Here is a 17,041-nt window from a genome sequence, read left to right on the forward strand (position 1 = left end):
AAAAAGCTCAAAAATACAATTAAGGCCATTTTGACAAAACATGTAAACGTTGGTATCCAAATTTGCCATTAAACCTATTTTAAAAAACTACCAAGTTTAAGCCTCAAATAGTTATTTAACCCTTTAATTTTTTTACAAATTTCATTTTAAATTATGCCAGATAAAATTTTACATGTTATTTAATAGTTAAATTAATAATTTCAAAAAAAAAAATAATCTGATTGATATAACATTAATAATTTGACGATGTAATTAAAATATTTTAAATTTAAAAAGATAATTTAAAAATATTTCATGCAATTGGTTCAATCATTTATAAATATGAATATTATGACATAAAATTTTAAACTCTTATTTTTAAAAAAAGTGAACAATTATATATATTAACACTAGCCCAACCCAAATTCAAGCTGAACGATCCCAACCCAACCTACCGTTTAAGAATAAAAAAATTTATTTAAAATGAATTATGAAATATAAATATTTTTCCGAATAAAAAAAGTTGATCAATCCAGACTTGGATTTTAAAAAGAAACTTCGAAGCCGATCAAACGATAGGCAAAGGGGGCAGGGCCCGTTGGATTTCATTAAGGCTCCATTGAGTTGAAAGTCCAAAGCAATAATAATTTGAACTAACCCCACCCTAATTGCTTCATTAGTAGAAGCTAAAGCAATGGAACAGCTACATTTCCATGTCTCAACACGCAAATTTAGAGTATCCACTATCCCATTTCTTGTCACATTATTAGGTCTTGACCACACCTTTTTTCCGGTTATTTCTGATGCTATTTATGTTGAAAAATTGATCGAATCCAAATAGCTAATATCTTGTAATTCAGAAACCTAACCCGGTCTTTCGACAGGTCAACTAATCACCCCCTCCTATAAACCAAAATCATTTTGGTCAACACATATTTGACAAGCAGTTCCTCAATAACATGATATCAATAATTCACAAATTGCAAAGGAATCAAAAAGCCTTTTGCTAAACATAGAAAAGCAGAATGCCAAATCCAATATAAAACTACTGTAAACAAGACTCTCGTGGCGATGATATAGCTAAGGTAAGATGGTTATTTTGGTAACTATATACAGAGAGTTTTACAGGGTTAGATCATCTTAATTATATTATCCTAACTCATTCAGTTCTATACCTTTTTTCATCTAGTTCGACTCATTACCTGATGCGACCTCCTCTTCCAGTTCAAATGCATCAACCTCCGCAAAATATGCTCTTTGTTTGTTGATGAAATCTTGGGGCAAGTCAAGCTTAGAAGCATTTATCTCAGCCTTGTCTCGGCATTGCTTCTGTGGAGACATTGCAAGCCAATAAGCTCAGTTCAGTACATATTAATCACATTATCTTTTTAAGGATGCATAAGCTTGAGTAGGAAAAGAAAAAAGCTTATAAGGGACAAACGCAAGTGATATGAGTTAATGCAAAAGCAAACATCAATACATAACAACTAATACTGATAATATAATGTAATTTGTGCAGAGTAAAGTTGCAGGATATGGCTGATTTGCTTCCTGAAAGGATGCTTCAGCCAGATTTAGATTAAATTCCACTCTATAGCTCTGTGAGAAAACCAAGACTGGTCTATTTGCCTTTAAGTATTGCCTCAAATCTTGTAGAAATAGATGAAAAGTTTACAAAGCATAGACACTAACAAAAATTCCTGACATTTTAATGCTCCAACAACAAAACATGTAGCAAATTTGGAGAGAAATTCATTTGATGAAGTAAAATGGGGAATACTCCATTGCTGCAGCCTGCTGGAGTAAACAGCAATGGAAGTACAAGGGAGAACATTGTACAGATATGTATCGATGATCAATAATTAAGATCAGATTACTGGATTTTATAAATGAAAATCTGAATTATTTTAAAGATACGGAGCTATTTAAAATTTGTCTTAATGAAGACCAAATAATCCCAAACCAAAGATCAGTAGCACGATTTCCATTCAACACAAATCAAATTAAAATATTAGGAGAAGTTTTAAGTGAACCTTTTTACATGGCATTGGGCATGATTTAGAGATACCAATATCACCATCTCCAACCTTCTTTTTCCTATATTAAAGATAAAGAGAAGCAGCGTTAATGAAGGACTCATCATAATCTGAGAAAACATTAAACAAAAGATATCTTCTAAATTAATGAAACATGGAACAAGTAGAGTGATTAATACTGACGGCAAAGGGTAAGAATAAAAAAAGCATAAAGAAGACTAAACATCTGAATATACAAGACCGAAATTTTCAATACCAAAATATGACATACTACAATTCAAGGAACTTAAACTTTTATGTCCCAGGCTTTGTGGTGAAAAGCCATTTTTTGAGTTGTGAAAGAAACTTGGATAAGCAAGTATCATGACTTAATTGGAAACGGATGTTAAAAAACATGACAAAACACAGGCATCTAAAGCAAAACTCTTAAGAGGGAACAACAGTATTTCAGTCTCATCACACTCTGTCTCCTTCAAGACTCAATTACGAAAGAGAAGTGGAGAATATATGAATGAAAATGAATACAAAAAGACCATTGTAATCAATTTAACAGTTACTTCAGGCTTTTTTCTTTCTACTATCTACTATCCGAATATATGGCCAAGGTATCAAATGTCCAACTATTTGGTACATTTTATTGATCAAAATTTTGGAGTCATAATCTTATAGCCGTTGCCTGAAAGCTAACCACCAAAAGGGTTGAGAGCAAAAGATCAAGATCACTTCCATCATCTCTTTAATATTTTACAATTACATAAAAGTGACAACATTACAACAATGAAATCCCATTCCACTGCATCAATGTCTAACATACCATGCACATTTTGAGTATCCTTTGCTTTCTAAAGTCATGAAAGACTAAAATTTATCCAAAGACCATCAATAAATGCACAAACTGATCAAAAGAAAACCACCTTAAGCTGTGAGTCCTCGTTTCAAAAAGGCTACTCAAAGGCTCCGCAACTTCCTTCCCTTTACTCTTCTTTTTCTTATCAGTGCGTCTCCTGTAAACTGTACAAGGCTCAAAATCTGCACAATCACAAATACATAAGATCAAAGCCGTAATGTACAATCTGTTCGGCCCAAAATAAATGCACAATCCAGAAAACTAGGGACAAAGAAAAGGTTGTGAAGACAGTTCTACAGCATAGAATGCATTTCACATATAATTTCTAAAATTAAGCGCTTCCATAGATCAGTAACATAAATCGAATTCACAGAATTACAGTCTAGAGTCTAGGTAACTTCACAAAATTCCACAGCACGGAATGCATTGTAACTAAAATATCTATAGAGTTATCTTAGAAGAAAATCTATATAGCTCAAACTGAACCAACAAAGTTCTATCGTCGCAAAATGTTATCAATTCATTAGCATTAAAACAAAAAAAATAACATTCTCCAGAACCTGAAAACCCAAATTCAAGAAGTAAAAACCCTAGACAATCCATAAACCCAAAGATCAAATCCCACTTAAAAAAATCCAACCAAAACCCAGAAATAAGCGAGACCCATCAAAATTACCCGAAACGGAAGCTGTTTTTGACGGCGGAGACGGCTTGGAGCTAGGATTTGCCTTGTCACTCGGACAAATTTCATTTTCCTTCTTGTCATTGTTATTATTATTTATATTTGTGGTGGAGTCAGTGGGGGTAAGCTTAGAGGTGCGCTTAAAGCTGGTATTGGGGTTGCTAGGAAGGGATTTAAGATCCGAAGGGCGCGAAGATTTGATTTGGGTTTTGATAGAAGCAGAGGAGGATTGGGAAGAAGGAAGAGAGGATGGGATTGTATTGGTGAGATCAATAAGGGGTTTCCTGTTGCTGGCATTTCTTCTTGGTTTTGTTGTTTCTTCCATATTTACTGGGATTTGCAGAGAATTCTAAGCTCTAGAAGGATGGAGTGATGAATCTGGTTTGGGGTTAGCGGGAAAATTCTGTCTTTTTTGTTTTTTAGTTGGGCCACAAAACATCAACCAAACCTTGGGTTTTCATTTTTTGTGCAAATTGGGCCCTGTACCAAACTTGGATTCCCCTAATTCAAATTGGGTCATGATTCCTTTCCAAAACTCTGAATTTACTTAAATTTTAAAAAAAAAGAAAAAAGAAATCTTTTTGCCGGATGAAACTAGATCAGGTCAATCCAATTGATTAAACCGAGAACTAGCTAATAGAATCGTGGAGTTGGACTTAAGTAAATTATTCGAAATCGAGAAGTGAATCTGATTGAACTAGTCGATGGATAGAACTAGAATAATTATGAGTTTTGTAGAGTGCAAGTCTTATACCAATAAACAAAGGGGTTGAAGAGTTTAGTTAGCGTGGTTGTAATTACAGCAGAATATGTTTTGGGAAGGAAGTGTAATAGCAATAGCAAGGAAAATCCTTGATTTGGATCTTAAAATCAATAGGATGGTATTTTATAAGTTAATGCAGGAAAAACATGTGCTTAAAACCCAATTTCTGTAGAGGATGCCATTTACGTCATTTTTATCTTATTCACATAAATTATGCTACGTTTATTTTATACAAACAGTTGGGTGATATTAAAGTATGTCACAAGTTTATGTACTTTTCGAAAATTAATAATTTAGTCTCTGTACTTATATTTCATGGAATTTAATCTCTTTACTTTTTAGATTTTAAAATTTAGATCCAAATATTAATACTGTTAAATTTTTTTATTAAATTTGTTGCTGCGATAATTTTCAAATAAAAAAATATTCACTTTGGTAGCCATGTAATTAAAAAAATGAGTTTGTAACTAACTTGAATTTAACAAAAAAAAGTTAACGGTTGAACTTGAATTTTAAAATCTGAAAAATAAAGAAATTAAATTCCTTAAAATAAAAGTATAATGACTAAATTCCTAATTTTTGAAAAGAACAGTACTTATGACACATTTTAGCTTTATTTTTTTTTCCTGAAACTGTTTTGTTGAATGTAGAAGGAATGCCAAGAGATCCAAAAAAAAGCAGGGAAAATTGTCTCCACAATTCAAATAGAACAGGTTTCAATTCTTGTTGTTAAAGTATACAATTCCAACACCTTTATTGAAGTAACGAGAGTTTTATTAAATGACTCCACTTGATTTATTAACATAAACCTCTATTGATAGAGATTTTTATTTAAGATATAACAATTTTGGACCAATTCAAGCCCCATCTTCTGAATAAAAAATTGATCAATCCAAACTTGGATTTTAAAAAGAAACTTTGAAGCCAATCAAACGATGGGCAAGGAGGCAGGGGCCCTTTTGGATTTCATTAAGGCTCCATGAGTTGAAAGTCCACTTCGTTGCTAACTAATGAACAATTTCACCTGTAACAAACAGAAAAAGTTGGAGGGCACATAATATGCAAAAAAAGCAGCTACTTTTAACTGTGTGTATATATATATATATCAATTGCTTTTAAGTTTCATTTCCCCATCTTCTGCTGTGCAAGTATATGCTCTACCATCTTTCTCCCTTTTGTTGCAACTATATATCTCGTACCATAGTTAAGTTTCATGGCAACTCAAGAGGAGTAGAGAGGAAGGAAACCAAAAATTATAGGAAACCACCGCCAAATAGGGGAGGTAATGGCAATGACAGGGAGTGGAAAGCCCTCCATCTCCAAGGTAACAAGATTGTTTTGTATCTTGATGTTACTCCTCTTGATAATCTATTGGATTGGGTTTTTGCTCTCTCTTTTTTATGGGGAATTCAAATAAAATTCGTCATAGTCATGGATTTTGGTAAACTCATTAGTTTCATTCTTTAGTTTAGGTTTTTTTAGACTTCAATTTTTTTGCTGTAGCACTCCTCACCTGATCCAATCGTCAGGTCCAAGCTATGAGATGTCACAATAGTTGCTGAAATAACTACTATTAAAATTATTAAAAATAAACCAATTAAACAATCAAACATCTCATAAATACAACTAATTTTCACTAATTACACTTTTCCAAAACTTAATCAAGCTTACTGAAACTGATTTATAAACTCGAGTATGGATAGGAACCAATTTGCAAAGTTCTCAAAATTTCCTCAACTAGTATCGATACCACTTGAAGGTACCAATACCAAATTTAGTTTCGATGTTTCATAAAATCAAATTAAAATCCTAAAGTATTGATACTCGGATCAGTGTATCGATACTTCTTTATAGGTACTGATACCTTACCAAAGTATCGATGCCAAATTGGCATTCTGTTTATTTGAAAACTTGTTTCAAGGAGCTAAGTATCGATACTTATGCCAATATATCAATACTTCAATACCAAAATGTCAAAATCTACCAAAGTTTCATTCTCAAAGCACCTTAAGGCACATTTAAAACTTGCATAAAAATCTCCTTTAATGTATATCAAACATTACTAAATATTATGTTAAGTCAATTCCAAATTAATTCAACCAACATGTCTCATTTGGACCAATTCACTCCAAATGAACTTATACACTTTCAAGTTAATGAATCGACATTCATTCATGTTTTTAAACCATTCAAGATCAACATTTAGCATACCATTTCTGTGTTCAAATCACACCATTTGCACATTCGATATGAGTCACTCAATCACTATGCTTATGGTCCCAAAACATGACCAAAACATGCCTTAATACAAGTGCAAGCATTAACATCTCATGATCTAGATACTAACCCAAATTACTCGAAACCACCATTAATCCGAGAAGTGAATCTAGTTGAACCAGTCGATGGATGGAACTAAAATAGTTATGATTTTTGTTTATGCTCGTTTATTTATTTTTAAAAACTTGTTCATGTTTAGTTCATTTTGTTAAGAATTCAAAATTGTATCTGTGTTCATTTATTTAAAATTATATAAGTTCACGTTCGTTCGTTTAAATTAAATGAACATATTCACATGAACATTAAAAGAACACGTTTATGAATGCGTAAAAACATGTTCTTGGACATATTATTAAATATGTTCATAAATAATATTTGTGAATAATAAATAAAACAAACAATATATAAATAAATGTTATCTTTTTTTTTTATACAAATTCTTAAAACTATCCATAATTCCTCATTAACTCTTAAATAGAAGCATAAATGCATTTTAGTATGCTCGAGTTAAAACTTAGTCAATTTATTTTATTTTTATATATATAATAATTAAATACAAATACGTATTATTATATTATAAATAAATAAAAATAAGTATAGAAACAAAAATAATATCATTACTTTATAATAAAAAATAATAAATGAATTCTAAATAATTTATTAAACGTATCTGTTCATGAGCTAAATAAAATTACGAACAAAAAAAAAATTGTATAAAATATTCCGCTCACTTACCGACCAAGAAATGATGGACTCCCTGTGCTTAAATCAACGCCGTTGGTCACTGGATTTTTGTTTCCAGTGGGTTGTTCTTTTCCTATCGTTAAAAACATGAAGACAATTTTTTTGAAGAAGAGGGAGAGAAAGAGAAAGATTAATTTAAACATATTTGGATTAAGTTTTGAATTCACCTGATGACTATTGTTCTCCTTTCTTCTAAAAGTTTTATTATTTGTGTTAAAAGCGAATGTAATTTCTAGATAAAATCTAAACTTATTTCTTTAATAAATTTTTTTAGGAAGATTTTAAAATATAAAATTAAGAAATATGATATTATCTAGAATACTAGATAATGAATATTCTAGCTATTAGATATTTGTAAAATCAATGACAAGAATATTCATATGTGCCACCAATCCAACGGCCAGTAAACTCTATAAGTAGGGGTGGGATTTGGAAGCTTTCATTCTTGATATGATATAAGAGACAACCATAAGCAAGAGAGTGTGAGAGGTAGATATAGAGAAGAAAAGTGTTCTCTTCTCTTATAATTGTAAATCTTGATTAAACTTCAAATTTCTAAACACTTAGTGCATTTGGGTTGGCTTTAATATATGGTCAGCTTTGTCACCTAAATATTATAGTGCACTAAGAAGTTAGAAAATAAAAGGTTAACTGACTTTAGAGAATTAGTGTAACATTAATTGTAGGTCCTAGGTCCTCTGCAGTGGGTGTTGAGCTCGTTGAGTTCCCAACAATTTGGTTTATTAAAAAAAATTGTTTGGTTTGTATTTTTTTCTTTTTAATTGTCATTTCAACAACAACAGATATATGTGCATACAAGAATGAAACTTAGAACTTGGTTAATTGTCAAACAACCGGCATTCATTGACCACACTAGAACCGTCTAAATAATTATTAATTTCCAAGGGAGAAAATAAAATAAAACAATAGAACTTCAAGTTTCATTTTATAACTTTTTTTTCAGTACAAAAATACTTTATTAACTTAATAACAAAAACTCTGTAAAAACTCTAACGAAATAGAGAGGCGGGAAAGCAAGAAGTACAGGAAACCACCCCCTAAAAGGGGAGGCAATTATGGAGGTGGTGGGGGTGGAGAGCCCTTCTTATCAAAAGTAACAGGCTATTTTGTTTGTTAGTGTTACTTGTCTTGGCTATGTATTGGACAGGGTTTTTCTTTATTCATTGTGGAAAATTGAAACATCATAGTTATGGATTCTTTGATTGGGTTTTGGTAAACTTTGTTTAAATTCTTTTTAATGAATGTAATTCTTTTTCTTGTTGAATGTAACACTACACCAAAACAGGTTTTTAGCGGCGCTTTTTAAGGCAATTAGCGGCGTTTTTTAGCGCCGCAGATACTTTTAGCGGCGCTTTGAAAAGCGCCGCAACAGATGCCGCTAAAGAATGCGCCGCTAACTTTAGCGGCGTTTTTGGGAGAAGCGCCGCAATAGACCCTGATCTATAGCGGCGTTTATACCAAAAACGCCACTAAAGAACCTATTTTTTAGCGGCGCTTTGACCACAAACGCCACTAAAAAGGCCAACAGACTAAATTTGGCAGATTTGTAAAATGAAATTTTTTATATTTTTGCAGCCCTCCTGTAAAAACAAATCAGAAGAAATCATATCTAAACCAGCCAAAAGTAATAAATCTATATATTAAAGAAATAATATAATAAATATCAATAAATAAAATAAAATTCGTATTATTCTTACAAAAATGTTAAAAGTTAAAATGATAATTAAAAGTCAAAATCGAAGTATATTTACACGATAGCCTAAGACGGCGGCTGTTGCGACTGCTGAAACATCTTCATCATACTCTGAAGCTGCTGCTGGAGTTCATCGAACTTTTGACGCTGCTCTGCTTCCCTCGCTTTAGCCTCTGCTTCCCTCGCTTTAGCCTCTGCTTCCCTCGTTGCAGTCTGTACTTCTCTCGCTGCCGCCTATGCTTCTCTTGCTGCCGCATCTGCTTTAAGCTGCTGCTGGAGTTCTTCATACTTTCGTTGAACCTCAGCTTCTCTCGCTGCTGCATCTGCTTTCAGTTGTAGCAGGAGTTCTTCATATCTTTTTTGAACCTCAGCTTCTCTCGATGTTGCCTCCGCTTTAAGTTGTGTAATTTGGTCAGTTGTTGTCGCTTGCATCTGAGCCATCTGGTCTCTTAACCTCTAAACTTTAGCTTCGACTTGACTCCCCGAAGGCATATATTGTTGCGAGCTAGATCCAAAATATTGGGATGGGTTAACAAAAGATCCTTGAAATCGAACCCGACCATACCTTTTAGGACCCAAAACTTCAGTGATAATCCGGTTATCAATGTCGTCAATATGAACAGAACTATCACTGGAAGCAATCGCTTCGTACTCCGCCTTTTTATCCTTTAATTTTTCCTAAAAAATAAATCAAATAGTTAGGAACGCAATATATATTAAAAAAACCAATGCAACATAACTTAACAATATTTGCATTACAATAAATGGAATAAATCATTAGAAAATAAACACTATAAATAATTAAAACAAGTGAAATTGTATTAATTAAGCAAACGTACCATAATTTCTGCAGCTTCATGAGTCATAGGGTTTCCATCTTTCTTCCTATGTGTAATGTCAAAAAGTTGAAGGCGTCCAACTTTTTGACCGGACGACAGTTCCTACAATACAATAGTAAAAATATTATTGTAAGTAAGTAATAAATATCTGCCAATATTAAAAAATTGAAAATACCTCTGCATGAGCTACACACGCAAAACTTTTCGACCCAGCTGTGTGAGTGAATTTTTGTTGCTGCCTACTTTTTTTTCCAACTTCTTCACGATCCTACATTATGAAATTATTAGTACGTTAATTAGGAAATACTATACGCCAAAATAATTACAAAATTTTATAAGTTACACATACCTCTCCTTTCTTCGAAGTCCAAAATCTAACGACCTCTTCCCACTGGTACCTCAGCATTCCCGACGGGACATTTTGTAATCTCTCGTCGAGTGTTGTTTTTGTCTTAAAATAGTCTTTCTTTAAAGTGCTCTTATGGTCTTTCCATCTTTTTCTCAATGCCTTCTTTACATAAGCATCGGAGACCTCTAGAGCAAATCTCGCCTACAAAAAACACAACTTAAGAAAGTAAATATAAACGAAACTTAAACCCAAGTATTATAAATGACATACATGTTTTGTTACCTTAATGTTATCGAGAGCTTGGTTCTTGTTACTTTCGGGCACTTTATGCCATGACTCAAAGTTAATTGGCAACATATTTGCATTCCGTACTAGAATGCCCATGTATCCTGCTAAAAGGCGAGCTTCTGATCCAACAGGCTGGCCAAAGCTATTACTGGATACTTGGACACGCTCGACTGGATCTAGGTCGTATAAATCGCTCAGTACCGTACGTCCGTGACCTCTCCGCGTCCCACCAGTTTCATCTGAAAAATAAAAGTATTGTAATATACGAAATTTAAAAATAAACAAACAAGAAGTCAACACACATGTAAATTAAATGTTAAATTACTTTGAACTTCTATAGGTTCCTCAGGTGTAACCGGAACATTCGAAGATCCAACAGCAGTCTGTTGTTCAGTGCTGTTTGTTTCCGCCGAGTTTGGAGTACCTTGAACAATGCGGTGCGATCGCACTTTTCTTCTAAGCATTTTATCTGTAATACAAATAAATTAGTTGAAAACTTAGTATACAATTACAACAATAATTTCACATATAAAATAGTTGAAATATCATCATTCGTAGATGTAATTAGATAATCGTAAAAAGTTAATACATTATAATTCGTAAATCTCTTTATCCGTATCCTGGCGGACCCATTGAAATTGTGTACTAGTATTAGGGATGTTTTCGTTTAAGTTCTGTTCTGGAAATGGCAAAGTTTCTGTTCTGTCGTCAATTTCATGTCTACTTCCACTACCCATGTCAAACAAGTCTCTAGGGATGTTACGGAGTACAACGTACCAACCCTCATCAGTTGGGTCTTTTGAGTAAAAAACTTGTATGACTTGAGAAGAAAATACATACGGCTCATCAATCAATTGTTGTCCTGTGTGAATCAATCGAGTGAAGTTTACCATTGTGAAACCAAATTGATCATGCTTGATTCCACGTGCAGTATTAACATCGGCCCAATCACCTCGAAATAAGACAACTTTCCATTTGCCGTAGTAATCCAACTCAATTATGTCAGTAAGAAGTCCAAAATATTCCATATTTCCCTCCACAGGATTATTGTCCCTAGCACTAGCATAACTTGTAATTGAGGAATTAACCACTATTCCACAATTTTGCGTTCTCCTCAATCTCTCGCGATATTTTGTATGAAATCTGAATCCGTTTATGAGGAACGCACTATATCTTTTAACCACCCGATTTGGACCTTGGGAAAGCCATTTAACTTCGTCGGTGACGTTCTTCCCACTCCAAACCTATTGAATGGAAAGTAAACTGAGTAATTAAAAATGTTTTGAGTAAATATTATTATTTGTCGGTGAAAGCTCCAATTACATACCGTTTGGCTTAACCATTCATGAAAAGATTCTGTAAACAACTTAGTGATATCTCGATGTTGTGTTCTTCGGGAGCGTGAACGAGATCTCAATATTTGTTTGTACTCACTATGTTAAAAATATGTTCCTTTTGTTAGACTATAAACAATTTTTAAATGAGGAATATCCAACAAATTTGTAGAATTTACTTGCGTAAAGGTTCCACTGATTCGTGGTGAAACAGAACATATCGATGTGCTTGAACCCACGATAAATCATCTAATTCTGCAATTTCAACTTTACCGATTGGTTCTCCAAAACTTTGGAACAAATAATTATCGGCCAAGTTATGATCCGTGAGTCCAGCATTTCTATTTGGTCTGTTCAACCTTGTTTCAACATCTTCCAAATATCTTGAACAGAAGGTCATACATTCCTCTGCCAAGTAGCCTTCAGCAATCGATCCTTCTGGATAACGCTTGTTGCGGCAATAAGACTTTAATTTGGATAGGAACCTAAACACAGTATACAACATTATCAAAAGTTGTAACTAAAGGCATATAGGTGAATGAAGGAAAATTTTCAAAATTTCGATTAACACCTTTCTATGGGATACATCCATCGATAGAAAACGGGTCCGCCAAGAATTGCTTCATGCGGGAGATGGATTATCAAGTGAACCATAATAGTGAAGAAGGAAGGTGGGAAGATTTTCTCCATGTTGCATAAAGTTATAGCGGCTCGATCCTGTACCTTCTGAAGTTCTTGAACATCCAAAACTTTGCCACAAATGGCTTTCATTATATTGGATAGTTCAATTATACAAGACGTCACCTTCTTCGAAATACAACATCGTAGAGCAACTGGCAGTAAATCTTGCATCAAGATGTGATAGTCATGTGATTTTAGCGAATATAGTATTCGATCTTTAACACTAACACATCGAGATATATTAGATGCATATGCATCGGGAACCTTTATATCCTTCAACACCATGCAGAACACTTCTTTCTTTGTCTTCGACATTGAGAAAATAGAAGGCGGCAACCGATATTTACCATTCGGAAGTGGATTCGGATGAAGATCAGGTCGAATTCCCATCTGAACTAAATCAAGTCGACTCTGAAGATTGTCTTTTGATTTTCCGTCTACATTCAAAATTGTACAGACAATGTTCTCGCATACATTTTTCTCAATATGCATAACATCAAGATTGTGTCATAAAATGTGGTGCTCCCAATAAGGCAACTCAAAACAAAATACTTCTTTTTTTCCACAAGTCCGCCTCATTTGGATCATCCTCTTCATCGGAGTTATCATCAGCTTCATCATTTGATCTTCTATATCTTTGCGTGTTTGGCGGTTGATTCATCTTCCCATAACTGAAATTCATATCTTCCAACATTAACAAGATTTCAGATCCACTTGTCTGCGAAGGCGCTTCTCTGAACTCTTCAGTACCGTCAAATGCTGAACTCTGAGATCTAAATCTATGATTTTCCGGTAACCACCGACGATGCCCCATGTAAGAGAACTTTTTCCCATTGTATAACCATTGCGAACATGTTTGTGCAGCACAACAAGGGCACGCATAACGACCCTTGGTACTCCAACCGGATAAATTGGCATAAGCGGGGAAGTCATTAATGGTCCACATCAAAGCTGCACGTAAATTAAAGTTCTCCTTTCTCAGCACATTGTATGTCTCGACACCAGCCCATAATTGTTTTAACTCTTCAATAAGTGGCTGTAAATAAATGCCGATATCATTCCCGGGACCTTTCTCTCCAGGGATAATCATAGATAAGATAAGGGAAGATTGCTTCATGCAAATCCACGGAGGCAAATTGTAAGGAACAAACACCACTGGCCAAGTACTGTATGCAGTACTCATGATCTTGTAAGGATTAAATCCATCAGATGCTAGGCCAAGCCTCACACTCCTGGGATCGCTTGCAAAGCTTTGAAATTTATTGTCAAATGATTTTCAAGCTAAAGAATCTACCGGATGCCTTAATAATCTATCATCGGTTTGTCCTTCATGGTGCCACGTCATTGACTCCGCTGTCTTCGAGGACATGAAAAGCCTTTGAAGCCTTGGTATCAGCAGAAAATACCGCAAAATCTTGACCGGCTTCTTTCTTGGCTGTGCATCATTTTCATCGTCGTTCTCATCTTCTGTGTTTCTATTTATCCAACGGGATTCGCCGCATACATGACAGCACTGTTGGTTTCTCCAATCGCCCCAATACAACATGCAATCATTCGGGCAACTATGGATTTTGTTGTACCCAAGACCTAAGTCTTTTATCATTTTCTTCATATCTTTGCATGACTGAGGGATCTTTGCAAATGGAAACATTTCTCTCAAAAACTCTAACAGCATTGTCAATGAGTTCCCGGTCTACCCTCCCAAACATTTTAACTGGAAAAGACGAATGCAGAAAGACATTTTTGAAAATTTCGATCCCTCATATAGTTCTTCGTTCATCTCATTAAGTAGCGCGTAGAACTTTACCGCTTCTCCATTCGGCTCTTCATGATGTACACATCTTCCGGGTTCGGTAAAAGTATTTCCACCGAGATTACAGTCATCAGATGTCACAAAATCGGGTGGGAATGACTGTAAACCATGATTGTGAATATTAAATGCTTCCCGCAACATCCCTTCCATATCATCCCCTCTAACAGACTGATGGTAAGTAGCACTATCATAAGATACATCCATCCTTGAAGAGGAAGTACTAGGCGGGCATTCTCCATGAAAAAACCATTGTTTATAACCACGAACAAACCCATCAACAATTAGATGCTCGTATACAACTTCACGATAATGCCAGTTTATGTTGACACACTTCTTACACGGGCAAAGAATCATGTTCTCTTGGCTTGCATATTGAAATGCAAAATCTAGAAAAGTTTGTACTCCATTTCGATAATCGTCGCTTACCCTTGACAAATTCATCCAAGACCGGTCCATTTCTTATTTCTTGAAGCCTAATCTTGACAATAATGTGCACGGGTTTAGGATTTAGGAATAAGTATAATTAAGCTACGTAAGTTATGTATTATGTAAGTTATTTATTATGAAAATTATGTAAGTTATGTAATTTATGAATAATTAAAAATATGTAAGTTATGTAAGTTGTAAGTTATGTAAGTTGTAAGTTATGTATAATATTAAATAACTAAGTTATGTAATTTATGTATAATATTAATGTAAGTTATGTATAATATTAAATAACTAAGTTATGTAATTTATGTATAATATTAATGTAAGTTATGTATAATATTAATTAACTAAGTTATGTAATTTCTGTATAATATTAATGTATGTTATGTAATTTATGTATAATTAACTAATTAAGTTATGTAATTTATGTATATTAACTAATTAAGTTATGTAATTTATGTATATTAACTAATTAAGTTATGTAATTTATGTATATTAACTAATTAAGTTATGTAATTTATGTATAATATTAATGTAAGTTATGTATAATATTAAATAACTAAGTTATGTAATTTATGTATAATATTAATGTAAGTTATGTATAATATTAATTAACTAAGTTATGTAATTTCTGTATAATATTAATGTATGTTATGTAATTTATGTATATTAACTAATTAAGTTATGTAATTTATGTATAATATTAATGTAAGTTATGTAATATCTTATATTTATATTTATATTTATATTTTAATTTTTTACTATTCGTAAATTTGAGATTTTATATTTATATTTTAATTTTTTACATAATTTGGTATCTCAATGTTTATAACGCTATTAGTTAAATGAAATATCTTATTTTAAGTAAAATGCTTATGAGAATTTTACAATTTTATTAATTTCATTAAAATTCTTAGCAGAAGAAAGAAATTAATTATGAATTCTGTAATGTGAGACTTGAATGCACTAGGAATGTGATGAACTGAGGTCTATTATTCAATAATTATAGGAAAAACAGGAGCAGATGTTGAATTATTTTCATGGCTGCTAAGAACTCATTGTATGATAATTTGGTGTTCAAATTAATTATGATTATTTACCTATTTGCAGCTGGCTTTGTTATGAAATTAATTTGCATAAAATAGAGCCTTATTTAAATCTTGATCGATGCTTATTTCATTTGCCTTTGACCTCTAATCTTTCATTCAATTCTGTGGTAATCATGCTTATTTCATTTACCTTTAAAACTTGTTCTTTGCAGTACATGAATGATAATCTTGCTATCCAAGAAAATGAATGTTTTGAAACACAAAAATAGACAAATTCTTCAAATTCATAGAAGTGTAGGCCACACTTCATAGAAGAAATTACAAAATCTCAGGTTCATGATTTTGTCCTGCATAACCATCTGGAAATATCCAAAATTCCACATGTTTGATATCTTGATATACAACTAAATATAGTGACAACTGCCTATGTCCAAACTCGTGAAGTGCACATTTCACTGTCTCAAGACACATGTTATATGCAGTTAAATTTTATCAGGAATCATTATTACAGTCTAGCATCATACATGGATATAAGCATTCAGGGCAATCATATAAGAAACTAAGAATGTATGATGAGGAAAATAGATCTCTACAATGTAGACATTTGCTTTCAAATGGAAACGTAAGTCAAGAAACTTACAGCAAATCTCAAAAGAAGACAAGATTTTCCAACACCAGAATCTCCAATAAGCAAAAGCTTGAACAGGTAGTCACTGCAAAAGATTGCAACTAGATAATATCAGTATCTGTTCCAATGATGCATAAAAATAACATCTACAACTGTAACATAAAATTTTATTTTCGCCAAAAGAAGCCTAATCCCCAAACCCAGTCTCTCATAAAACAAATGAAGTTTAACTTGTCAGCGTTAAAATGCCAATTAACCAAATTAAGTGCCCAAAGATTAACCTTAGAATGCCAAGCAATTATCGGCTGACTCCTAATTTTACTGGTGCATCAAGAAAGCGCAATACAAAATGAATTTCGATTTCAAACAAATTACAGCAAGTCACCATCATTCACTCATATATACATACATAATGAGCACATTTTTTAAGACAGATTTGTTTCTTCAATACACATAATCGATTTAGCAACATGTTAACAAAATATAACAAATTATCTGCAAAAGAATAATATACCACAATTTATTATGGCATCTTACAAAATTAGAAGCCTATGTCCCTCCTGAATCCATTAATTGACCACATAACACA

The 17,041-nt window shown here is 33.0% G+C and overlaps 1 protein-coding gene across 1 annotated transcript; it reads right to left on the reverse strand.

Moving 5' to 3' along the window:
- Window positions 1–885: 885 nt before the first annotated feature.
- LOC107904434 (uncharacterized) lies at window positions 886–3,944 on the reverse strand. Its single transcript, XM_016830816.2, has 4 exons — window positions 3,539–3,944; window positions 2,930–3,044; window positions 2,013–2,076; window positions 886–1,308 (listed from the first exon to the last, which is right to left on the reverse strand). Exons 1-4 carry the CDS (start codon window positions 3,867–3,869, stop codon window positions 1,165–1,167), a joined length of 654 nt encoding a protein of 217 aa, XP_016686305.2. The 5' UTR covers window positions 3,870–3,944; the 3' UTR covers window positions 886–1,164.
- Between the last annotated feature and the right edge of the window lie 13,097 nt (window positions 3,945–17,041).

Source organism: Gossypium hirsutum, chromosome D05 (assembly GCF_007990345.1).
Source record: "Gossypium hirsutum isolate 1008001.06 chromosome D05, Gossypium_hirsutum_v2.1, whole genome shotgun sequence".
NCBI lineage: Eukaryota > Viridiplantae > Streptophyta > Magnoliopsida > Malvales > Malvaceae > Gossypium > Gossypium hirsutum.